This window comes from Brachyistius frenatus, unplaced genomic scaffold (assembly GCF_029030835.1).
Source record: "Brachyistius frenatus isolate BFR_SWC_R1_liver_20210118 unplaced genomic scaffold, ASM2903083v1 Contig_18, whole genome shotgun sequence".
Lineage (NCBI taxonomy): Eukaryota > Metazoa > Chordata > Actinopteri > Embiotocidae > Brachyistius > Brachyistius frenatus.
The window spans coordinates 1,278,923-1,303,243 of record NW_027210617.1 but is presented as its reverse complement, the minus strand read 5'-3'; the positions used below and the strand labels follow the sequence as shown (position 1 = coordinate 1,303,243).

Here is a 24,321-nt window from a genome sequence, read left to right as displayed (position 1 = left end):
CTAACAAGTGTGATGACCGGAGATGTCAGGTGTCCTGCAGAATCCATTTGTGACAATATTCATCTGTTATACTTGCTCTGTCGCTCGTTTGGTACTTTTATTTGATAAAGCGTGTTGTTGCATTTTCACAACTAAAGGACGAAATATATATATTGATTGGATGCTGCGTTCAAAGACTATAGGATTTTTTTTAATCGTATGCTCTCTCCCAAGGCTTCCCTTGTATTTTAAGTAGAGCGACATTTTACATATAAATTAACATAAGCACAAAGGATACGCTTTATGCATCTCGCTTTCAGTTCTCAAAATTTCAAAGTAACAACAAACACTCAATGTTGGATTGTAATTAAGTACATTTACTTAAGTACTGTACTTAAGTAGGCCTAAAAAGTTGTGATATACCTCACCAGTATTTCTATTTTATGCAACTTTGTACTTCTACTCCACTCAATCTCACAACCTTAATAAAAAAAATAAAAAAAATTACAGCAGTAAAATACACATTAATGCAGCAGTAATATTAATCCAAAAATATCATATACACTAGTAAAACACTGGCAGGGAACATTTATTGCATAGTGTGTAAGCTATTATTGATTGTTTAAATAGGCCTAAAATTTGATGAAAATACGCAGGCTACATCCTTTTCGCATAAAGTTTTTACTTGTAGTAAAATATTTTTACAGTGTATTATTAGTATTTTTATTTTACGAAAGCATCTGAATATTTCTTCCACCACTGTAAAAAAAAAAAAAAAAAAAAAAATTAAAATAAACCAACAACAGTATTTGGTGACCTACAGATTAAAAACAGTACAAAACTGAGAATTTCCGAGGATGATTGAACGCAACATTTGCTGACACGCCTTTAAAGAAAACCGGAACTCCGTTGTTGACGAAGAAGTAGTTAGCAAGCCAGCGAGCAACAACGAGCGCTCTATAAAAGTTTTATATTCGTCGACTAAACACTAAGTGGCTGTTAAAAAAAATATATATTTTTTTTTCACAATGTCAGGATCGTCCAGCATCGTAGCGATGAAGAAGATCGTCCAGCAGTTACGCTTCGAAGCTGGCATAAACAGAGTGAAGGTATAACAAGCGGTTCGGGTCGTTGCTTGTTTTTAGGGCGTGTGGTGGTTGTCGGTCATCAAAAGTTAAAAGCTCCTCTCCGTGTTTGAAGTGAAAATCTCGGCAGTGTTTGTATTCATGTACACATGAACGGGGAGGTAACTTTCCAGGACCGATTTATTTTTATTTATTTTATTTTTTCTCCACAGGTGTCCCAGGCCGCGGCGGACCTGCAGCAGTTCTGCCTCCAGAACGCCCAGCAGGACCCTCTGCTCACCGGCATGTCGTCCAGCAACAACCCGTTCAGACCGCAGAAAGTCTGCTCCTTCCTATAGCACCGAGAGGCCGAGCCTCCGTGAGTAACTCTCTCTCTCTCTCCATTTTCAACCTGCATAGTTCACCTGTCTTTTATTTGGGGGGTAATTAAAAATAACAACAACTTTCCAAGTTTAAAAAAAAAAAAAAAAAAAAAAATCCGCCCTGAAAAGTCTTATTCGAGTAAAAGTACAGAAGTGTTACCAGCAATATGTAGTTAAAAGTCAAATGGATTATATGACATGATTGGATGCTTTAATACCGCTGTGTCGGTGTGTCACCGCTGGAGCTGGTTTAAACCACTTTATATTCAGTTTTATATCCAGGGACAGCAGATAATTACGAATCAGACTTTTTTTTTTTCCCCTCTGCTCTTTGATTTTTGGTGAGATATTGGATCATTTGAACTTTTATTCAAATGATTTGAGAAATGTAGAGGGGAAACGAGATTATTTGGTAGAGCTGTTAAAAACTAATTTGGACACATCTGGACTGTGACCCCCCCAACAACACGCTCATTTTTAATTCAATAAATGTTGTGGCCTTAAATTTGATTTAATTACCACACTTTTGGCTGCACATATAGCAGGGCCAGCTCTTAAAAAGTGTCTCGTCACTGAGAGACACTTGAGTAATAATGTTATCCTGTGTCCTTTACGAATTAAAATCCATTGTTTCAAATTATAAGCCCTTAAAAGTTCTGACCAGGTCTTGTTCATTCACTGTTTTCATTTGATAGATTTTATGTCAGCTTTTTGTGGCCACTCTGGAACATCGGCATGCCACAAAAAGATATGTTGGTAAATATTTCATATCTTGTTTATAATTTTATACATGTGGTATTTCCCTGTAATCAGCCTGATGTAAAGTCTTAAACTTTGCGCGTTCAGTTTGGGTATTTGAGTTTTAAGATGAACCCGAACTTCAAAAGGTCACACACACACACACACACACACACACACACACACACACACACACACACACACACACACACCATAGGTCAGGTGGCGTTTATAATCATCAACAGTCAAGTTTTTTTCTTGTGGTCTCACTTATAATACGACAAAATATCCAGGTATTTTTATGGGAAAAAAATTAAAGCCTTAGACATGTCACAATGGCTTCATTTGTTCTTGTTTTTATGCTTAAATATTCATCAGATATTGGTTAGATTGTAGACTAAAGTAAAAGCATGTGATCTTACATAAAGTCATATTTTACAACCACACTGTGTGCTGTTGCTGGAAGAAAAAAAAAAGCAAGAGATTTAGCAGTGAAGCTGGTTTCTGCTTCATTCAGGCAGCACATAAAAGTACATAAATGCTAAATTTGACTTGCTGAAACTTGTAAAGTGGTGTGGCTCTTCTGAGTAAAAGGTCTTCTTTGTATGCGTTTCTAATTCGTGTAACATTTCTGCAGGTTTTGGACTTCGTGGTGTTTCGTGTGACTGGGCTGCAGGATCCTGTTGATCCTGCATCATGGACTGGAATAGTCTCAGGAGTGTTAGGGAATTTGGGCCAAACAACTAACTTAAGAGTGGGTTTTTGTTGGTGGTGTTTTTTTAACGTTTGCCTTTGTGAAATCTCACAACTTTCCAAGTGTTTATGTAGCACAAAAAAATGTCTTAACCTACTTGCATAAAAGCAACTAACCCATATCAACACGTGCCTTTTTAAAATGTAAATTTTTCATGCCTGATTGAGAATAAAATTTCCACATTTCAAACTTGCAATTACATGTTGTAATTAAAATAAGAACATAGAGAAATCTTTTGACATCGATAATTATTTTTTAAAATCCTTCTACATACAAAAGCAGCAGCACTGTACACGTGATTTAAACCCTTTGCTCATTTCCAGGCACAAACTATTGTTGCACGTGTATGTTTGTATGCGCAATTACTTCATCCGATACAACTTTGACCTAAAACACAGAGGGAAGAGTTTTCAGGGAATCAGGACTCGGCTCGTCTCCTCTCTGGTATCTTCTGAATGTCCAACCTTTAACTCGTCCCCGATGTGTCCATAAGCCATGTTAAGGTAAAGCCCTGTAGATGTAGCTTTATAACAATTGTTTCCAGAAAAAAAGTATTATTTGTGCAAGTCCACAAAGAGCTGCAGTATCTTGGATAATAGATGAGGACATCCTCGAGGGGAAGGTGGTGATGTTTTCAGAGCTGGAACTTTCGTCTGCAGGCGTCCATCTCATGGCGCTGAAAACAGAGGAAGTATGATTTTTAGCTGTACAAGAAAAGTGCAATACAGAAATTCTCCTATTTTGTGCCACATTTAAATTCGCCAGAGCACCAAAATAATGTATGATTGTGAAAAGCAAATAGATCAGCTGCACACGTATGGATTTAAGCGGAGATCAGTACACTGAAGGAGGCATTGAATACTTAACTGAGGTGTACAAACCAGTGAAAAAAAACTGCAGTTAAAGTGCTCTGACATTAATTCTACCATCGCAGCTCTTCTGGCGTCTCGAAGAAATGTTGAAGTACTCAGACTCACCTTCAGCACCCACTCGTATTCTCCAAACTTTGAGTCGAAGGTGCCTTTCTGCAGCGAGCGGAGTTTGAGGGTGAAGCGAGGTCCCAGCTCCTGAATACCAACTTTCTTCTCATTCTTGAAGATGTACCTTTTGGAGATGCGATTGTTTATTTATTTTGGCGTTGAGCTGTACGATAAACACTCTTTAAAAAAAAAAAAAACGTGTGCAAAAGGAGGGTTTAGCCAGAAGTCGCAGTCAAAGTGTTCACCTGTGGAATCTGAAGAAGATGAAGTCTCTCTGGTTGTGGAAAGTGGCGACCTGTCGACCTACAAACTGAGGGTCTTGTGGAAAGAGAGCAGCGAACAGCCGGCCGATGCTGTGTCCCAGACGAGTGGAGAAGTTATTGAGGATCACCTCAGGAGAGTGTTCGGTTGGATCTTTACCTCGTCTCTGCGGAGAGGAAAGAATAAAGTGATGTTATAATCACACAGCTAGACTTTGGGGGCAAAAGTGGCTTCAAAAGAATCTTTGCCCCGTCATACGAGGGGTAATCAAAAAGTTCCAAGACCGCTCCTGTTGCACGCGAATGGAGTGCAGCACCATGACATGCACGAAGCATAGAGAAGTTATAACCTTCGTGAGTGAGTTACCTCACCTGATCAAAATCGGCACCCGAGTTACCCGCGATTTCTTTGACCACTCGTCTATGTGCATTTGCGATTTCGCCATGGATTTGAGCGGAGAGAACGCGTCAAATTACGTGTCAAACTCTGGGAAATCAGCGACGGAGAACTCTGAAATGCTTCAGATACCGTACAGCGTGAAACCATGAGGTGTTTTGAGTAGCATTTGTGTTTCAAAAGGGGTAGAACTTCCCTGTGCATTAACTTTTTGATCGACTGTGGTAACAATGGTGCTGAACATGTTTTTAAATGTGGAAAATACAACATAACATGAAAAGAAGACCGTTTTTGGGGTTCTTCAAATGCATTTGATTTTTTTTCTCTACCTTCCACTGTTTGAACTAAGCTATGGATAAATGCACTATTATCCCTGTGAAAGTCAAATGCTGCATGAATTCTGAAATATTCCACTTAATCATAACATAAGGTTTAAATCGGAGAAGAGTTATTATTATTATTATTATTATTATTATTATTATTATTATTATTATCAACAACTCACCCTTATCTCCTTGCGTAGCCGAACACTGCTGACCTTGAAGTGTGCCGTCGGCCCATCAGGTAGGTGACAGAGAACAATGCCATCTTAAATCAAATGGTTAAGGGTGCTTACAACTCGCCAATCCATATTTAGAGTTTTCAACTTTCATATTTTTCTAAAGTAATCATTCTCCAAACAAGAAAAAGGCTTAAAACGTTACCACATGAACTAACATTAAATGGGATTAAATTGTACAAAATGCTCCGTGTTATCAGGGTTATTAGATTAAAGCAGTGTAGAGTCTCTGCTAACTCAGCAGCCTGTGAGGATACTGGGCGACTGGCGATCCTCGTTGATGACCAAAAGGTAGGTGAAGTTCCTGGCGACGCACTGCGGTATGATCCTCTTCAGTGCCAAACCTTTTCTGTAGTAGACATGAGCGTTTGGGATCACGGTGGCCAGCTGCGCACAAAACCTCATCGTCCTCTGCAAAGTAACACGACACAGAACCATCAACGTGCTGAACAGACCGCGTTTGAAATCAACGACCGAAAGAGAAATGTGTTCACAATGAGGCGCCAGGAGGCTCCAAATCGCACCTCACGACGAGAGCAAATCAAATATCACGCACACATTTATATTAACATGACAGATTCATTTTGAGGCAGAAAGAAGACAAACACAAAAAGTATCAATTGTTTCTGAATACAGAAAAGTTGCATTTTTGTGTTAAAGTGGAGCTGAAATAAAGAAAGCTGTGGCATCCCCAACAGTCCAATTCAGCTCGTAGCCTCCTTTGTGAACAATTTCATGAAGACGATCAAGAATAATCACATTTATAAACAGACTGTATATATACCAAAATAATATAGCGTGCACTATTTAAATAACACAAAATTGAGCAGTGGCACGTCATTCAAAAAGTGATACGTGATAATGCAAAATCTGGCAACTTCAGTTCCATCATTAAAAAGTAATGGCAAGATTTAAAACGAGGAGCAGCAGCCACTCACCCCTCTGGGTCGGTCTGATGTTGTGATGAGCACTTTGGGATTCGTCAGCCCGTTGAAGTAGGCAGAAAACTCATCAGTTGCCTCATCAAATGCAACCTGTCAATAACACACAAAAAACACATTGATGAAATTCATTCATAAATTTTTTTTTTTTTTTTTTTTAAATCAGCTGAGAGGATCTGAGGAAGCTCAGTGACAAACGGTTCATACTTCTTCATCTTCTGGGTCAACTGTTGTCTCGTCATACACCCGCTGGTTTTCTATCGTCTTGGGGACCTCCTTTGGTGGTGCCTATATTAGGGACAGAATAAATCAAAACTATTAATAGTATCGCCTTATTTAATGGTAAAACTATTTTTAAACATATTAAAATTGTCTTGGCTGACAACGGGAACATTTAGAAGACGACACAGAGGGAAGACTCACCTTGTCGCCTAAAGCTTCCCTTTCTTTTTTCCTCTTCTTCTTCAGCTGCAGCTTTTGCTGGAAAACAGAGAGAAAACATACATGACGTGTTTGTAACCAATGTTAACCATATTACTAAAAGTTGATCATGTGATTTATCAATTACTCTTTTGTCAGAGAAGATTAAATGTAGAAAAGATCCAAAGATGAGCTGGTTGAATTTCAATATTTGAAAAATCGATTCATCGTTTTGAGTTCATAATTGTTGACTGTTGAGGGGGACAAAACCAACAACCTGAACACAGTGATGGGCATTTTTTTTTTTACTATTTGGCTTTGCGATTAATCCATTAACCAAAAAAATAAAACTGATAAAATAATCAATAATAAACAGCAACATCCTAAAATGCTGCATTGATTTTCATATTCTGTAGAACAACTAAAGCTTTCAGATTGATATACTGTGGGCGAAGAAGAAGCAAACTTTCCACTGAAAACATTAAAAGCAGCTTAAAAGCAGACCAGTGCTTTGAGTAGATGTTTTTAAGTTACCTTTCAGACTAGATTTAAGCAACACTATGTCCATGACAAAACACCGTAATCTAAGTCTGAACGAGTTGAATGAGCAGGTGGCGCCGCTGCCACTGGTGTCCCTAATAAACTGGCAGCTGAGTGTTTCTTACTGTCTGACAGCTTTATTTAAAACATGAGCTCTATCCACCATCTTTACCTTTCTCTTCTCCTGCTTGAACTTCATGAACATGAAGTGTCTTCGCTGTTTGTTCTTGATCTCGGACACACTGAAGGCAGGCGGAAAAGAAGCCTCTGCCTCGCTCCCCTTCATCATCGTCGTCTCCCCCTCCTCCTCCTTCTCCACTCCGCTGCTTTCTCCATTTCCCCCCTGACTCACACTCTTCTTCTTTGATTTCTTATTCTTCTTCTTCTTACCTGTGCTGTGTTGATCCATAGGAACCTCTGTAATGTCCATCTTGTATCAGCTGTCTGTTTTGGCTGGGTTTTTTTTTCTCACGTGTGTGCTGCAGGCTGCCTGTTCGTGTGCTCACTTCCGGTCACAGGAAGTCACCGAGTTGGGGTCGGTGTTGAAAATGTGCGGCCCCTGGCGGTGAGGATGAGCAATTGCCACTATTATTACTACTACTACGACTACGACGACTACTACCACTCTTAACTTCTACTACAGGACTTCAAGAAAATATTTGAATAAGTTTTATGAAAAGTTAATCAGTTAGTAATTTTTTTTGAGGTGTGGATATATTTTTATACTTTACTGGTAATACAGCAAAAGTTAATCTTTAAATGTTATAATTCTCCTCTTAACTCTGTACCTTCCCATTGTAAATAGCTTGAACACTTTTGCATCACTGGTTAAACTACAGCTGTGGCCCTTTGCTCTCACTTTAAGAATATAAGAGATGAATTAAGAGTTACTTTATTTGATCAGAATGGGTATATTCATTCATCTTCCAGGGAACTAAGCAGCATTTTAGTGATTTTCAATCCAGACAAAACAGTCAGTGTAACTAACAATCAGGATGAGACACTAAACTCCTATTTTGAACATTAATGTTTGTGTTTCCATCATATTAATTCTGTAATTTTCCATCACACTTTACTTGAAGGAGGGACTTGAGCATCACTTCCAGTACTGTTTATAGCCTGTACCTGCAAAAGTAAATGTTCCAGACTTTGTCATTATAACACAACAAAAGTAAAAATCATTTATTGATGCTATTTTTTTTCCTAAAAATGCCAATTCTTCATATTATCCTACATGTACATGTATGGTGCCCATGTCATTAAAATATCTGATCCTTTCAGTTGTGAGTGAACTTGTATTTCCAAAACAAGACGTACCCTACATTGCTGCATTTAATCAGGACTACTGAAGTGATACATAATAAGTGATGGGTCAGATATTTGTTCGGATACCAGTTGATGTTTCTAACATTATCACTTTTTACAATCAGTGTCAACAGACATGACAAGGGCCCTGAACCCTGCTCTAATACCTACCCTCGAGGGTCCTTGAGTCATTATTTAAGTTTTCTGCTTATATTCCTAAATAAATATGTTAAAGTGGACCCGGATATAGTATTCCAGCAAACTTTACAAATTACACACAGAGTCAGGGTAGCGTGGAGTTTATTGCGATTCCTTTAGGTCCTCTTTTCCTAGGGGCCCTCAAACAGTTTAATGGCTGAGAAACGGTTAATGATTGATTTACAGAAAAACACCTAGATTTATAATTTAACATTGATCTAGTTGTCCACTTTGACTAATTCATTGTGGACTAAAAGTAGCACAAAGATGCAGAAGTTTATGCTTAAGACATGATTTTCAAAATAAAATAAAACATTGGGTTTACATGTATCAAAAAAGATATATAGAACATCTAAAATGTTGCGTTCAGAACAATTTCAACACTTGATATAAGATTTTGTAGCATTTGGAAGTGGTATCAGGAGGGAGTTTTGCTTTTCAGTATGTGATATCGAGCGTTTACATTGTCCTTATGGTTGTGCCTTTATAGCTCTCTGCGTTGAGCATCAGGACTTGGAGGTTCACATGGTTGAAAATGTTTGATCAGTCTATAGAAAGCATTTCCAACAACAGGGTCCTGAGTGCATATTGCTCCTCCACCTCTCTTCATCTGCTGCTCCTCCCTGTTCATATCAGCGATGCAGGTCCAGCCACCATCTGCAGTTACACACCACTTGGAATGATCCACAGTGTCACTGAAGGGGTCCGTGTAGGGGAGCTGTACTTCCTTCACATTGTACACGTTATAAGGGACGCTGGTGTTGCAGTTAGAGGGCAGAGGGCGACGCAGTTTTCCCCAGCTTTTGACATATAGATTCTGCATCACATGTTTTACAATAAGGCCAGAGTATAGATCTGCAATACATGGAAAACAAAACAGAAGCACAATTAACCATGAAAATTAAGATTAACCCTTGTCCATAAGAGTGTGCGTGTGTGCACTTCGTAAAAATAAAACAGAAATACAGTATAGTTTGTTTATAACAGACAGCATGTCACTGTCATCAACCTAACACAAAGTTTAATCACTTAAATCCTGAAATCCTTTATGTGTTCAAACTGCACTCACCATCCCCAAAACGTGTGTATTTTGCAAAGCTGAGGAAACTACGCCCTCCAGTAGAATTCAGCCACTGCACTTTAAACCAGGGTGTCTGTTTTGGGTAGCAGCTTCGCTGTGCAACACATTGCAGCTCATTGTGAAAGGTTGTTGGGATGTCAGAGTCATATGAATAAGCATGGATGTACTTGAGCTGCAACCCTGAGAATTCAGATTAAAGTTTTTATTTAAATTAATTAACATTATCTACTGTAGCAAATTAAAAGGTAGCCAGATGCTCACCTACCTATCTCTTTGAATTGGCCATAGGGGTAAGTAACACACATGAATGTCTGGGCGTTATTATTTCCACTATTAGGCCAGAAGTCTTTTCTTCGATATTGTGGAAATCGTGGTGTACTGTGTGAAAGCCAAACTCCAGTTTGTCTGTCCAATATCACAAGTCCTGTAGGGAGCCAGCGACAGATACGGAGCTTTGTTATGTTTGGATTTCTCTAGCTTTGAATGCAATTCAATGCAAAACATTGCTGCAGTCACCTTTACTGTGTCCAAACGATGGAAAAGCAGTCTGATCAGGAGGTTGATCACTGTACAGAATGTATCCAAGGCCTTCAATCTGGAAAAAAAAAAAAAAAAAACTAGAACTTTGATTAGGTATCCAGATTAAACACGTTGTCATGCTAAAAATTATTTCTTACATGACCTTTCTGTCATAGAAGTCAAAAAGAGGTTTCAGGGTGTTTGCCAGAGTGCCAGATGTACTGTTGATTTCCTTTGTGCTGAGTTCCCAACCATCGGTACTCTCATCCATGTACAAATACGCCAAACCGCCTTCAATCCTTTTGGGAAACTTGTATAAAACATACCTAATGATATGGAGATAAGTACATTCTATTATGTATTCAGGGGACTTAGAGGAGGTGAAAATATATATTTCCACAACTGAAATTTTCCACCAACCAGTCAACCTCGTTTCCATTGTCGTCCCTGCATTTGACATCTGAATCACACACTCGAAAAAGGATCCCAACACTGAGGAGGAACATCATTATTGCTGTCTGAAACAATCAAACATGGAGTTAGGAGGCAGTCCTCATTTATAATGTCTCACAAAGGGGATCGTTTTAATGACAATGTAATATTTATACTGTAGCTACTTCTGTCGTAGATTACATTTTGCCTCTGCTAATTATTCAATTGCTTTGAAAAGTTTTGTAAATGAAAGAACGATATAAGATCATCAAAGAAATTTCAAACTGATTTTAATTTTGTTTAGACAAAAACAACCTGTATTGTTCATTTCAGACAAATACAGAATCCTATTATAAAATTAAAGTTTGATGCCTCGAGGGAATAATCCTGAGTCAAGTTTCTACTTTTCAGCTTTTTCCAAAACTGTCAGCCTTGAATCACTGAACAGGATTTCTAACCTGCTTTGACTGAAGCACCATTTGTTTGATGAAGGCTGTGAGGTGTGGTCTAAAGCTTGAGAAAACGAGTAAACTTGATACCACAATGTAACAAATATGCAGAAGTATAATTTCTGGATGTTACAGCTCTACGGTGGCTTTGAAAGCCTTACTACAATATTTATTTTTTACACTAATCAAACCATTCAATGACCCTTCATGTCCTCTTTATATGGTCTTTTTTATTATGTTTTTCCTTTAACTTGTCACCTCTACATTGATGATGTTTTTAAAGAACTTAATTAACCCCTCAAACATTTTAAGTTTGGCACCACCATCAGGGATTGTAATATATATCCAATTAATTTTAAAGCTCCTCTAAGAATCTCACATGTGATTTAAGAGAAATGTTGGTGCAAACAGGAGTGTGGCTTAACAGAGGTCTGTAAGAGTGCTGCATCTCTCTAAAGCCACTTCCTGTACTTACAAGATTAAATCATGCAGTAGTGCAACATACCAGCTCCATGTTCAAGAGTTTATTTACAAGCCAAACTAATAATTTAACGGACTAGCTCCTATAAACAAACATGTTTACAGTCCTCGTAGTGTAACGACGTTCCTGAGAATATTAGAGTATAAGTTACATTGTACCTATAGACAGTACTGTGCATACTATTGTGTTAAGTCTATCTTTTAATGTGAAGGTCCCATTAATTAAATAAAAGATACTAAACATTAGGTGATACTCAGTCTGCCGCTAACACACAGGTTAACAATTTTATTTGTAACATAATTTATTGAAATGTAAACATTTTACTTACATATTGAGCCATGTCCATTTCCTTTCACAGTAAACTGTATGTCTGCTTTACAAAGCTGCTTTCATCACACCTCACTTTAAAAGGAAACTGTTAGCCACAGCCCTGTTCCATATTTCAGCTGCTTCCTAGTTTCTCATTACAGTAATTCATCGAAAAAAAAAGAAAAAAAAAGGTTTGCCAGACACCTGAATGCTGACATGCCTGTTATAAGCCGGTGAAACTATGAGGCTTCTTCCTTGTGAGCCCAGTCGATCCAGTTTGATTTGCTTATATTATGAATGTGCATGGGATGTTTGGTATGTTTCTGTTTCTCATTGTAAAAGTGAAGCATGGTTTGACTAATCGCCTGAATTACTGCACCCATCTGGCAATTCCCTGCCATTACAAAAGATAAAAGTGTACTAAAAGTGTACTGTAAATGCTCACTGAAATCCCTCTAAGCATCCAGAACCTGCCAACAACCAGCAGGATTAAATAAAACGTTGCTGCAGAGCATATTTGCTTCCTTTGTTTCTGCTGGTTGAGCCAGTTTGATCACTCAGTGTACAGACAGATTGTTTCCTGAAGGAGAACCTGACACAATGGTACAATTATTTTTGATGATAATCATTACATGTTACTGGATTTTACTGGTTTCTTTTTTATATGCATCAACTCTTACAGTGACCTTCTGAGGTCCTCAGGTCACCCTTGTTTTACTGAGATTCATTTTGTTTCATCACTACCAATTGTTTGTGTATTTGTTGCTCCTCTGTAGAGTCCCTGCTCTAATTGTGCATGAACATTGTATCTGAAAAGGTGTCAAAGACATAAGTGAGCTCAGATAGTAGCATTGTCACAAGGTTCTTGGGTAAGAATCACAAGGTGTGTGAAATAATGGCAGACTGTGAAACCGAACCTCCAGCCCTGCCACATAGTGAGATACAGTGGGAACACCACGGAGCCAGAGTCCGAGATTTGAGTTCAGATTTACAGGTGCAAAATGGTCAGATTGCAGACTGACGTATTGAGTTCAAATACAAATTAATACATTTTACTGTCTAACTGAAAATAGCAAAAGTAGTGCTGAACCAGGGAGTTGAGTCTGTCATCAGGAAATAAAATGGATGTCTGGATTCAAAAATGTGATTCCACTTGGTACAAGTTTCTTTTGTCTCAGAAAATTTCCAGGAATTACTGTCCTCAAACGAGACAGAATAAGGAAGAGAATCAGACTAAGACTGCTGAGAATACAACATTTGACTTCTGACAGATCTTAAAATGACTTGATGTGTATTTGAAACATAAAACAATCTTTGGCAGAATTTAGTTTGTTTTAGAAACTTTGAATTGAGTAAGCAATAATCAGCACTCAAAGAAAAAGGACAGTATGCACTCTTATCCAGAGACAATAGTACACAGTACTGATCTGGCCACTAGGCAACACTGTTTACCCCCCAATACAAAACAATATTTTAACTACAGGTCAAGCGCATCTTCCGCAGAAGGTAGAAACTGCTCAAACATGATGATGACAAATGTAATTGCAGTCTCTACCTTAAGTAAAAAACAAAGAAACAAAGCAGTCAATAGACACTGACTGGATGTTGTTAGAGTACATGTTAGAGTTAAACTGCCATCTGGCACAAAACATTATTGCTGTGTTCCAGATGGTGTACTTGTGCACTAACAGTCACTATTTTGAGTGCACAAGTGCGTTCACACTGTCAAGTACAGAAACATGCAGTGCACTGCAAGTACCAGGATGATGCACTCAAAACACCCCCCATAAAAGTATGAAATGCTGGAAACTTTCCACCCCAAACGGTTGCCATCTTGGCGCCGTAAAGGAAGGGGCGTGGCCACCGGCGTGAAGAATTTTTAAATTAAGGCTCTGAGGAAGCTGCAGCTGTCCCTGAACACCACACAAAAGTTTTTTGTTTTCATTCCCGCTGCTGGAAAAAAGAATCAGTGTGTTAAACAGATGAAACAAAAACATGTTAATTTCTGCGTAAAATAACTAAGGCTGTAGATATTTTGGCGGGTGATGTGTTCACATGCTTAGGTCATTTCCTGTCAGTGCAGAACGGCAGCGTGCGATTTGAAAATAGTGAATGTGAAATAGTATGGTAGTATGGAAATCGGAACGCAGGGTAACTGCAGTCTGATTTGCATCCGGCCACAGGGCAGCTCCAATGTCGAGCGGTTGTGGGGGAACTCTGTCGAAAGGACCTCTCACTAAAATATAAGCCGGAAATTTAAGTCACCGGTAACAACTAAAACTTTTGTTTGTCGCATTAATCATTTAGGATTCATTTAGTCAATAGAGTGCTGCTAATCATTTAACTCAAAACCAGATGTATGGAAAAAAAACCTTTGTCTGCAATTTAATATCAGCTGGACAACAGAAACTCTGTGCTAAGTTTGTTCATTAATCTACAAAGGAACTAAGAAAATATGTATGTTACATTTTGCTAAACATAACATGGTATTAATGATTCTACTCTGATAAAGCGCAAACTCCCCCTCCAACCTCCCCTCCCTTTGAGTTTTCTGATTCCTACAAGTTACACAGGCAAAATTGTTAAGCACAGGCTCAATGTACACCAGGTTGACACCTTTTTTTCTTTTGCATACGTTAGCACAGTTATCATAGATATTTTCCACTTCATTTTACCTCCTACAAAATGACAGCTGTATTTATTGGGATACAAGTTTGCTACACAAATGTTCTTAGCAAGGATCCAAGCACAACGTATTAGCGTATCCGTTATAGAAGCTAAACTCTTTTTTTTCTGAAATTGATGAGTAATTTGATACTTGTGTGGGCTGTCAGCTGCTTTAACTCGAACACAGTGAACCTCCACATTTAGTCCCATAAATTCAAAACAGATTTAAACTCTAAGACTGACTCAGTTCCAATCATCCATGTCCTGTCTGTCGTTCCTATTCAGCAATCAATGTACCAATCCACCACCTGTCTGAAGGCCTTGTAAATCAAAGGGTTGAAGGAGCAGACCAGCCCTCCGCCACGCCACAGCTGGCCCCGCTCCCTGTTCAGATCCCCCAGGCAGGTCACCTGGTCCTCATAAGCTCGCGACACACACCACTTAGAGTGGTCGTGGTGGGACTGGAACCGGACCGATGTGGGAAGCTGAATCCTTTTGATGTTCATGGTGTGTTTGGGCAGTGAGCAGTTGGAGGGCAGCTCGCGACCTTGTGTCTGCCAGGACTCCACCAGAAGGTCGGCGTCCAGGACCTGAGCCACCCAGCCTGTGTAGATATCTGCGTGAATAAAGTGGGCAGGTGAGTTCAGTTGTATTAAGATTAAAAGAATACATTATAAAAAAGGACATATTCAATATAAGAAGCCTTACTTGGCAATTTCCCAAATGGTATAAATCTACAGAGACTTAACACATAACAAGTTCATGTAATTATTTTATGTTGCATTTAGGTTCTTAAAGGTGCGATTATGCAGTTAGTACAGAGATGAATATCTTAAATGAGCAAAGTGATCTTTTACAGCACAAACACAACCTTTGTGTGGGTACTTTTTACCTTTACAGGGCTTCTTAAAATCATACAAATTAAACAACCTGAAAAGGAAAATTTACTGCACGCAATTGTCCACATGTAGGCCATAACATGAGTAGACACACTGTCGGGGCTCACAACAGAAACAAATCTGGGCTTGAGTTGGATGGGATAATGCTCTTCAATGTTCAGAGATGATAGTGTGTCTGCAGCTGATAAGTTTGTCTGTAGCAGACAAGTCCACAAACAGGAGAGTATAGCAGTAAGAGGTTTTTACAAAGTTATTAAACTATGTACAGTCCCCAAGGAGTAACTAAATGTCTAAAATGTAAAATGTAAGAACAAGAACTTACCATCTACAAACTGCTCAGATTTGACAAAACTGACAAACTTCTCCCCTCGGATGGAAAAAAGTTCATCCACTCTCTTATTGGAGGCCAGCGGTGGTTTGGAACCCTCACATAACTGGGCCAGCTGTGGCAGGTCAGCATGGAAACCAGCGGGCACGGAGCAGTTATAGAAACGTGGGTAAAGGAAGACCAACTGTTTTGCTGGAGATTAAAGAGTGTGCATGACAAAGAGGAGAGAAATAACAGATACTGTGAGTTAGAAAACTAAACAGTGCACTATATGGTACTGTATAGGTGGACAGTAATCCTCACAGACAGGAAATTAGAATTCATTTCAAAAAGGTAGGTTTGAACTGAATAAGCCAAAACTGACTTTACTGAACATTGGATCGATCTAACACTGATATGGATGTCTTCAATTTTCACATTCAGCTTAAGTTTTATTAAGTTTATTAATACATTTTTTTATTAATATTTCATTTTTCAACTAAAGACTTCATTTATAGTCAGTTTTCTCATCGTGTGTGATGGCAGGTGCTTGGATTCCCAAAATTGTGGATGTGTTTCAATTGTTTTAAATTTCAATAAAGTTTCACTTCTAAACGTATTATATCTCATTCTCAGTGTTTCCACATCCCACTTGTGTAAGTTAAATACACTGGATCATGTTATTTGGGTGGATTCTCAAGGAGTTATTACAGAAGAGTAGAATCTTAAAATACCATCGGACAAATATTCTGACGGTCTGTTTACATTCGTAGTTATGTATGTACTGTATGTATATATATATATGTATATATATATATATACACACATATATATAGAAGTGTCTCTGTGTAAACGTGTACAGAGCTGGAGTAAGTCAGGCCCTGTTGACCCATGAGTGTTCACTCACCTACATGGAGGAACTGTTCATACTGGTAGGTCACACACAGAGCAGTCTGGCCGTTTACTTTGCCGGAGGAGGGGTAAAGGTAGCCTCTCTCAGGGAACGAGGGGAAATGGGGGATGCTGTGCGACAGCCAGAAACCTTGAGAGCGGTCAAAGAGCAGAACCCCTGCAGGATGCACACAAACAGCTCTTTATACACAGAAGCATGTACAACGACACACACACACACACACACACACACACACACACACACACACACACACACACACACACACACACACACACACACACACACACACACACACACACACACACACACACACACACACACACACACCAGCATGCAAACACTTTCATCAAAGTTGTGTCAGGGCAGTCGATAATTCAAAGTCAACAACTGTTATCAGGTGGACGCTCTTTGCCCAGGTACTCCCCCTGACATCAAAACCATATTGATCTGATCTTTTTGCAAAATCATAGTGTTGCAAAACTTGACAAGAAGTCTGGAAATAAATATGCAAATATATATACATTTTTATATATGACAACAAATTAAATGCAAAACTCCTCTTCTGTCACAATACTGTGATATTTTCTGTCTTCAAGACTATAGTCCTCAGTGAGTGAATAACACTGTGAACATTGTACTCATTCATGTGGCTGATTCTCATACAGCTGCAATGTAAATTCATCCTACATAAAAGTGATCTTTCTTGATCCACTGTACCTTTAGTGTGTCCATATCCTTGAATGTAGTCCAGGACTGGTGGTGCATCATTGTAGAGAGCATACACTGAGCTGATAGACTGAAAGATACATAGAGACATAAACTTTTGGGGATATGATTTAATTTTAACATTTGTACATGCAACCCATGTTTTTTTTTTCCCCAAAAGAATGAAGAATGAGATTTGTCAAGTAAATCTCTTGCTGCTGATGGCAGCTGGTAAATTCAGCTTCGCACAGAGATAGGAAATGGGGAAACAGCTCACCAGGCTCAGTTGAAAGATAAAATCCTGTTATCAGTCTCTTTGCTATGAAGTTACCAGTTCAGGCTCACACAGGATACCCTGTAAAACCACAACTTCAACAAAATATTCAACATAAGTGAGCTTTTAAATTGCTGGTGGATTTGGAATTTATTTTTTAAAGAAGCTGGTTTTCCTCTTTTTACAATTTTATGCTACACTAACCTTCTGGCTGTTGCTTCGTATTTATAGCAACAACAAATCAGGAAAATTGATCTTCTAATGTAAAGTGAATAAAAACATTACCCAAAACTATCACTTTATCAAAGGCAATATTTTTCTTTTTTCTTGTCGGTTATCTTTATTTGGTTTTGATCACCTACCGGATGCAGCATAGTGATTGATCTCCATAAAAAAAAATTAATAACGTGAGGAAAGACTGCTTTTTAAATCTAATCCGACAGGGGGATGCTTATTAATGTCCAGTTCCAGCTAAATTCCCCAGAGGAAACAGTTTGTTGTGTGTCTACTCAGTAATTTGGCACTTGCATCAGCTCTGATGAGTCCCATTAAAGGAACAAGGGTCTCATTCAGGAATCAGTGTATAAAACTTAAAGAACAGGGACATCATTTCACCTTGTAGGCCTTTCCCATGTAAAGCTGGTTCAGTGTGTTCAGTATGGCTCCTTGGGTGGAGTTTACTGAGAATTTACTCATCTGCCAGCTCCCTACTGAGGAGTCCAGGTACATGTACTCCACCCCACTGCCAACCTCTCCAATCCGGTTCCTGGGCAGTTTGTAGATGATGAACCTGAAGAGGATGGACACAGAATAAATACTTTATGTCTTTACAAAGGAACCTCTGGGGAAAAATGAAAAGAATGAATGATTTCATGCCTTAATGCTCAAAAACACAACAACAATATAGAGCTGGTCTACACTTTGTTTAACACATCTTAAACACCATTAGTAAAACCCCACTATTGTGCCACTAAAGCACAATTTAGTCTTATCAGTACACAGTACTATAATTTATAACATCAACTCACCAATCAACAGGCTCGCCAGCTTCATTTCTACAGGAAATGTCAGAGCTACACACAGAGCAACACAAAAATATGGCAATAATCTGGAAGCACAAAGTGAACTGTGAGGCCATCCTGAGCGACTCCTGCAGCTGAAGTAACCGCAGCACTGAATGGACACAGAAAAGGGAATTTGAAATCTATTGTGAGGTTGTGTGCTTTATAGCTGAGAAGCTTTGAAAGTGAATACAGCACAGCTGTAGATGCAAAACAGGAAGTCACAAGATGTAGTCACATGACTGGGAAATCATGAAATGGCTTGACTGAAATGAGTGTTTGTCTTTTTCAGCATAGTTCTTCATATTAAAAGTACTGCACCTGTTCAAACCTGGGAAATTAATGTTGTATTATTAGCAACGGGGCTGCTGATCACTAAACTGGAAACCATCTGGTTGAAAAATGATCTCACCATGTAACTGTAAAAGAGCTGTGAAATAAAAGACTTTCATTGTAACTAAAGACGTTGATGCATCAAATGAGAGAAATTTTGAGATTAAAATTTAGGTTGTGCAGCGAATCTGTGTTTTAAATGAACTAAACTGGGAGTGTAAAGTAGTTATACAGTACTGACATGAAGAACACATAACAGAAGAAATACATTTTAAATTCATTCCTACTGCAATATGACCTAAATAAAGCTAAAATCATCAGGTTAGTAAAAGTCCTGTATTCAAAAAGAAAAATACAGCAGTGTACTTAAAGTATTACAAGTAAAAAAATATGCATTCAAAGTGTCTCCTGTGGATGATATATTAGAAAGTTACATTATAAGATTGTTGATACTAATTTATCAATGTGTAAGAAGCATTTTTCTGTTGTATCAGGTCGAGGTGGAACTGATTCTATCTATAGACTGTTTTTCCAAACTGATCAAAAACACAAGAAAAATGCAGAGGGGCCATGAGAGAATTAATGTGGTAGAAGAGAAGAAAAAACAAAGTTTTGCTGCATACATTTATAGTCAATGTTTTGGTTTTCTCTAATCTGGTGGAAAAATATTTCACTCTTTGGTGCAAGAAGAATAACTCATCTGAAGTGTGACAATGGCACCCAGCTGCTTTTTTGTAAGGATCATAAGTCAAACTGTTGGAAGCCACTGATTTAATAACAACCATATTGTACTTGATAAAGTTTCTTATTGGCTGATATTGGCCTAAACGAGATTTACAGCTATCAGTGTAAATGTTGGCTGATACAGAAACATTTTTTTCAGAACACAATGCAGAACAAGAGGAATGAGGTAAATTTGAATTTGTGTTTTGAATGTAATGCAATTTATTTACCAGTATTGAAATGACTGTTGTCCTTTCACGAATGTTCAAAGACACACAGGGCAGATAGAGTACGGAAAGAAAGAAAAAATTCTCATAAATAAGTAAATCCATTTCACAAAAGCGTCAATTTAAAAGTTGTTTTAATAATATCTTATCAGTCTTATTTATGGAGAATTTGTCAAGGACATTTAAGCCATCAGTTAATATTTTAAAAGTCTGAAAGCCTGATTATTCATATGGTTGCAGAGATGTCCTTATCCAACCTCAAAATGTAAACTGACTGACTGGAACTACGAGAAGCTTCTCCACAGCACAGTAACGAGTTTGGTGAAAAAATGATGATGATAATACAAAACAAAATAATCTGAACTGAGAAAGGCACTTTGGGTTCTCTCTGAGATCCTACATGTGCATTTAACAAAGCAAGAGCATGTGTTTGTGTGTTCACTGCATGTTTGAAAGGGGAGTTACAAACAATGAAGGTAAAATGGGTTGAATGCCAAAAGTCAGAGTGCAAAGGTAGTAGCACAACACACGTTACAAAATCCTCGTCCACTGGCAGAGACACTTTACTGCTGTAGACGAGGTGTGGGACGGAGGAGGTGAGACAGGACAGAAAGGCACCATGGCAACTGCTTCATATCAGGTAAACACTCATTAAGGTATACAAAGAATTATTTTCATTTTGTAAACAAACATGGTTAACATGTTTGACAATGAGAGGCCAAGCTGAATGAGTCAGCACTGGAGTTTGTCTCATTTTTGGGGTCAGTGACCACAAGGCTGACAGTGAGGTGCAGAAGTTACATAATTTTAAACCAAAGTCAAACTTCAATGCTGTAAAGTCAAAATATTTTTGTCAATACAGATTTAATTTAATATTTTTTAATCCCCACACAGCTATTCTCATCACTTTTAAGTTGTATCATTGTACTTTCCTATTATCTAAGGTTTTACTAGTAGATTTTAGAGATGAATTTATGTTACAGCATGGAACATAATGCTGAAGCAATAAAACAGGGAACAGAGCCACATTAAATGACAGTAGATGCTAATACATTTAACAAGTTTATGCAAAAATGCAAACAGTTAACTACAAACTGACCAAAGTCCAAACTTTAAAGGAAATACAACCATGTTTCATATCTATATAGATAAAGTTAATGTACACTTTAAAAAAAAGCAGAAAATGTATGCGTAAGGTACAGCGGCACCTAAAACTCTGCACCAAGCTGATCATCTGTTTCTTATATGTACAGAATGTGGAGTTTGTGCGGACAGGCTACGGCAAGAACGCAGTGAAGGTGCTGTTCATCCGGAGACAGGGGAGCCACCACGACATCATCGAGCTGAAGGCTGATGTGGAGCTCACACTCAAGTCACGCAAGGATTATCTGACTGGAGACAACTCGGACATCATCCCCACCGACACCATCAAGAACACCGTCCATGCCATGGCCAAGATCAAAGGGGTGAGTCTAAGGAACCTCACACGATACTGCAGTTTGTAATCTCAGTGAGAGATTACAGACAACGACTGAGGGCACCGTGTCAGCTTCTATTACTCCATATACAACTTTGTTTGTCCACAGAAAGTAATAACGCACCGTTAAGCCCTAAAGAGGAACTGTGTCAACTCCAGTGTCAACTCTGCAAATGACTGTATGAACTCTATGGCAGATTTCCAAAATTACAAACAATATCTTAGTGGCTTTTGACAGCAGAGACCTTCTCTGAACCAGCCTGAGCTCTGTGACCAAAGGGGGAAAAAAATTGTATCAGGAATATGTACATTAAGTATGTCAGAAAAACGCACATGTAACATTTAAAGCAATGGTGCTGGACTTTGTCACATAAATGAACATGTGTTACATTTAAGCCTTTCCTAAATGAGTTCACAAAATGCTGATTAAATGTATCGCTGTTAGGTAAAATTTCACTGTATTTCACTGAGTTTTTTGTTCTGGTGTCTGGTGAGACATTCCTGCACAGGGCAGATACATGAATACTGAGCATGATCTAACGGCAGAGCTGACTCGGCTAACTTCCCTTTTACACAAATGAGAATAAAATAACACAGTCATGTAGCTCTTCTAGACTTTAAAAACATAACCAGACCAATCATATTAAAGAGAAAGAAGGACAATACATGTGTCAAGTTTGGAAATTATGAGGGTGTGCCAAGACTCTAATGTTATTATAGTTGAACGTTACATCGTGCGAGTTATTAAAATTAACTAAGAAAATATTAAGAAGCTACTTTTTTTGCCACACATTATCATTTTGTCTTTATTCACTTTCAGGGGGAGAAAGCTCTTTGTCATTCAGATTTAAACAACCAGTTGCAGCTACATAGAAGTTTGATGTAAAGAGACTTTGATTCAAGACTGACCGCACACATAGCACTTGTTCTTCTCTTGTGCTTTTCATAGTTCATTTCTTCACACTAAATCAATTCAATTTTCAAAGGGATTTAAAGTACAGAGATATTACAATCAATGTCATAGGGTTACTGATTTGTATTCCTGAGATAGTTTTATTTACAGCCCGTCACAGCTTTTTTAATCTGTTCAGGTAAAGACCATCGAGCAGTTGTCTCTGGATATTTGTCATCATTTCCTGACCTCTTTCAGCCATGTGCTGAGCGCCAAAGTTTCCATGGAGGAGGCTCCATGGAGACGGTTGGAGAAGGTAACATACTGGGTTCAGTGAAGACTTTACCTTTTAGTTGTCGATTTAAGCAGCACCATAAAGCAAGTGCATTTTAACCTGATTAAATACTGTGGGTGAAACTTCACGTTTCTTAACACTGTCATTTTGTTTTCTCAGAATGGTGTAGGGCATGCTCATGCATTTATCCTCAGTCCTGAAGCTTGTCGCTTCTGTGATGTTGAACAGAATGTCAATGGTAATCACACAAACACGATGTGTGTTTTTAGAGATTGTAGAAAATGGATTTGCTTGCATGCTTTGAAAAATGTCCTTAAGAGGAAGTTCAAACTTCTAGTAGCTCATCTGCTCCATGCAGAAACCATGAGTGTACATCGCATATATGTTCAGATGAGGTTTAAACAGAGCACATACTTGATCTAAGCTGAGGTCTATTCTGTTACCGAGTGGCAGGCTCATGCTCTCACTCGCTTTGTAGTTCGCAAATATGTGTAAAAATAATGTGAGGCAAAAATACTCACTGGCTCTGTGTCCCACAGGCATCCCGGTGGTCCACAGTGGGGTGAAGAACATGAAAGTGCTGAAAACCACCCAGTCTGGTTTTACGGGTTTCCTCCGAGACCGCTTCACTACTCTGCAAGAGACCAAGGACAGGTGTTTCTGCACATCTGTCTATGCGAGGTGGCGCTACAACAAGACTCAGGATGTGAACTTCGATGCTGCATGGTGATTATGTGTGAAAGACATGCGAGGGAGAGCACACAGGGGGTTTCAAATATATATCAAATATCCTAAAAGTGAAATAACAGACTTACAACTTTCTGATGATCATCACTACCCATACAGGAAGTGTGTGAAGGACACAATTATTGAGAAGTTTGCTGGCCCCTATGATCGTGGCGAGTTCTCACCCTCTGTGCAGAAGACCCTTTATGAATCGCAGGTTCTGGTCCTGGCCAGAGTTCCTGAGGTAGGCCTTTTAGATAACAAAATCAATACACTCACAAATTCCTCATGAATCTTTGTAGTTACATTCAGTGATTCTGAACATACTTTTTTTATAAATAAAAATCTAAATATTTAATTGATGCAGAAATCCTTCTTGTCTATTTTTTTTCCTGCATTCCCACACGAGAATGCACATTTGTATTGATGATATTACAACAAATATTTTGAGTTTTATTGTGTGCTACATGCAGAAAACTACAGACTTCTGCCTCAGGCTGTAAGGTCCATATTGTCTTTTAGGTGGATGAAATAGAGATCATCATGCCCAACCAGCATTACTTCACCATAGACATGACAAAAATGGGTCTCGTCAACAAAGATGAAGTAAGCCATATTACAATAAACCTTATAAGTTCTTAAGTCATGACATTATTTGGTTACTGACATGTATTTTCTTTTTTCCCTTGTAGGTACTTCTTGCTCTGGATAACCCCTCAGGGAACATCGCAGGGACAGTATGCAGGAAACAGCGGGCCCGGCTGTGAAGGCGTCTCCATATCAGGCAGAAAACTCTGCAGCTTTGATCTAAACATCAACCTCAATAAACTATTAATAGAAAAATGAATAAGATATCATGCAGACTTCAATTAAGTCCTGAACATAATGACAACCTAAAAATGTTAAAAAGATTAAAAAAAAAAAAAAAAAATCTGAATGCTAACTACCACGAAAGACTTGTCGAACATGACTGATGCTGTTGTAATATGAATATGTAATTAAATAAAAGAAAACCACCGTCAATAAACTAACG

The 24,321-nt window shown here is 38.5% G+C and overlaps 5 protein-coding genes across 5 annotated transcripts; 2 read left to right on the top strand and 3 right to left on the bottom strand.

The window, feature by feature from the left end:
• Window positions 1–871: 871 nt before the first annotated feature.
• Window positions 872–3,114, top strand: LOC138618764 (guanine nucleotide-binding protein G(I)/G(S)/G(O) subunit gamma-5). Its single transcript, XM_069694734.1, has 3 exons — window positions 872–1,088; window positions 1,277–1,422; window positions 2,802–3,114. Exons 1-2 carry the CDS (start codon window positions 1,008–1,010, stop codon window positions 1,400–1,402), a joined length of 207 nt encoding a protein of 68 aa, XP_069550835.1. The 5' UTR covers window positions 872–1,007; the 3' UTR covers window positions 1,403–1,422; window positions 2,802–3,114.
• rpf1 (ribosome production factor 1 homolog) lies at window positions 2,495–7,527 on the bottom strand. Its single transcript, XM_069694733.1, has 9 exons — window positions 7,188–7,527; window positions 6,479–6,535; window positions 6,263–6,343; window positions 6,053–6,148; window positions 5,372–5,525; window positions 5,061–5,143; window positions 4,144–4,325; window positions 3,896–4,022; window positions 2,495–3,594 (listed from the first exon to the last, which is right to left on the bottom strand). The coding sequence occupies exons 1-9, from the start codon at window positions 7,443–7,445 to the stop codon at window positions 3,553–3,555; spliced, it is 1,080 nt and encodes a 359-aa protein (XP_069550834.1). The 5' UTR covers window positions 7,446–7,527; the 3' UTR covers window positions 2,495–3,552.
• Window positions 7,528–8,584: 1,057 nt separating this feature from the next.
• On the bottom strand, window positions 8,585–12,680 carry LOC138618699 (deoxyribonuclease-2-alpha-like). The gene is made up of 7 exons (XM_069694606.1): window positions 11,809–12,680; window positions 10,539–10,636; window positions 10,282–10,444; window positions 10,116–10,194; window positions 9,865–10,023; window positions 9,588–9,779; window positions 8,585–9,373 (listed from the first exon to the last, which is right to left on the bottom strand). Exons 1-7 carry the CDS (start codon window positions 11,824–11,826, stop codon window positions 9,003–9,005), a joined length of 1,080 nt encoding a protein of 359 aa, XP_069550707.1. The 5' UTR covers window positions 11,827–12,680; the 3' UTR covers window positions 8,585–9,002.
• Window positions 12,681–12,731: 51 nt separating this feature from the next.
• dnase2b (deoxyribonuclease II beta) lies at window positions 12,732–18,730 on the bottom strand. The gene is made up of 6 exons (XM_069694725.1): window positions 18,583–18,730; window positions 18,170–18,344; window positions 17,293–17,371; window positions 16,570–16,731; window positions 15,678–15,875; window positions 12,732–15,072 (listed from the first exon to the last, which is right to left on the bottom strand). The coding sequence occupies exons 1-6, from the start codon at window positions 18,690–18,692 to the stop codon at window positions 14,738–14,740; spliced, it is 1,059 nt and encodes a 352-aa protein (XP_069550826.1). The 5' UTR covers window positions 18,693–18,730; the 3' UTR covers window positions 12,732–14,737.
• Window positions 18,731–20,434: 1,704 nt separating this feature from the next.
• Window positions 20,435–24,315, top strand: uox (urate oxidase). The gene is made up of 8 exons (XM_069694727.1): window positions 20,435–20,538; window positions 21,152–21,364; window positions 22,467–22,583; window positions 22,722–22,800; window positions 23,102–23,288; window positions 23,409–23,532; window positions 23,811–23,894; window positions 23,981–24,315. Exons 1-8 carry the CDS (start codon window positions 20,518–20,520, stop codon window positions 24,053–24,055), a joined length of 900 nt encoding a protein of 299 aa, XP_069550828.1. The 5' UTR covers window positions 20,435–20,517; the 3' UTR covers window positions 24,056–24,315.
• Window positions 24,316–24,321: the final 6 nt, after the last annotated feature.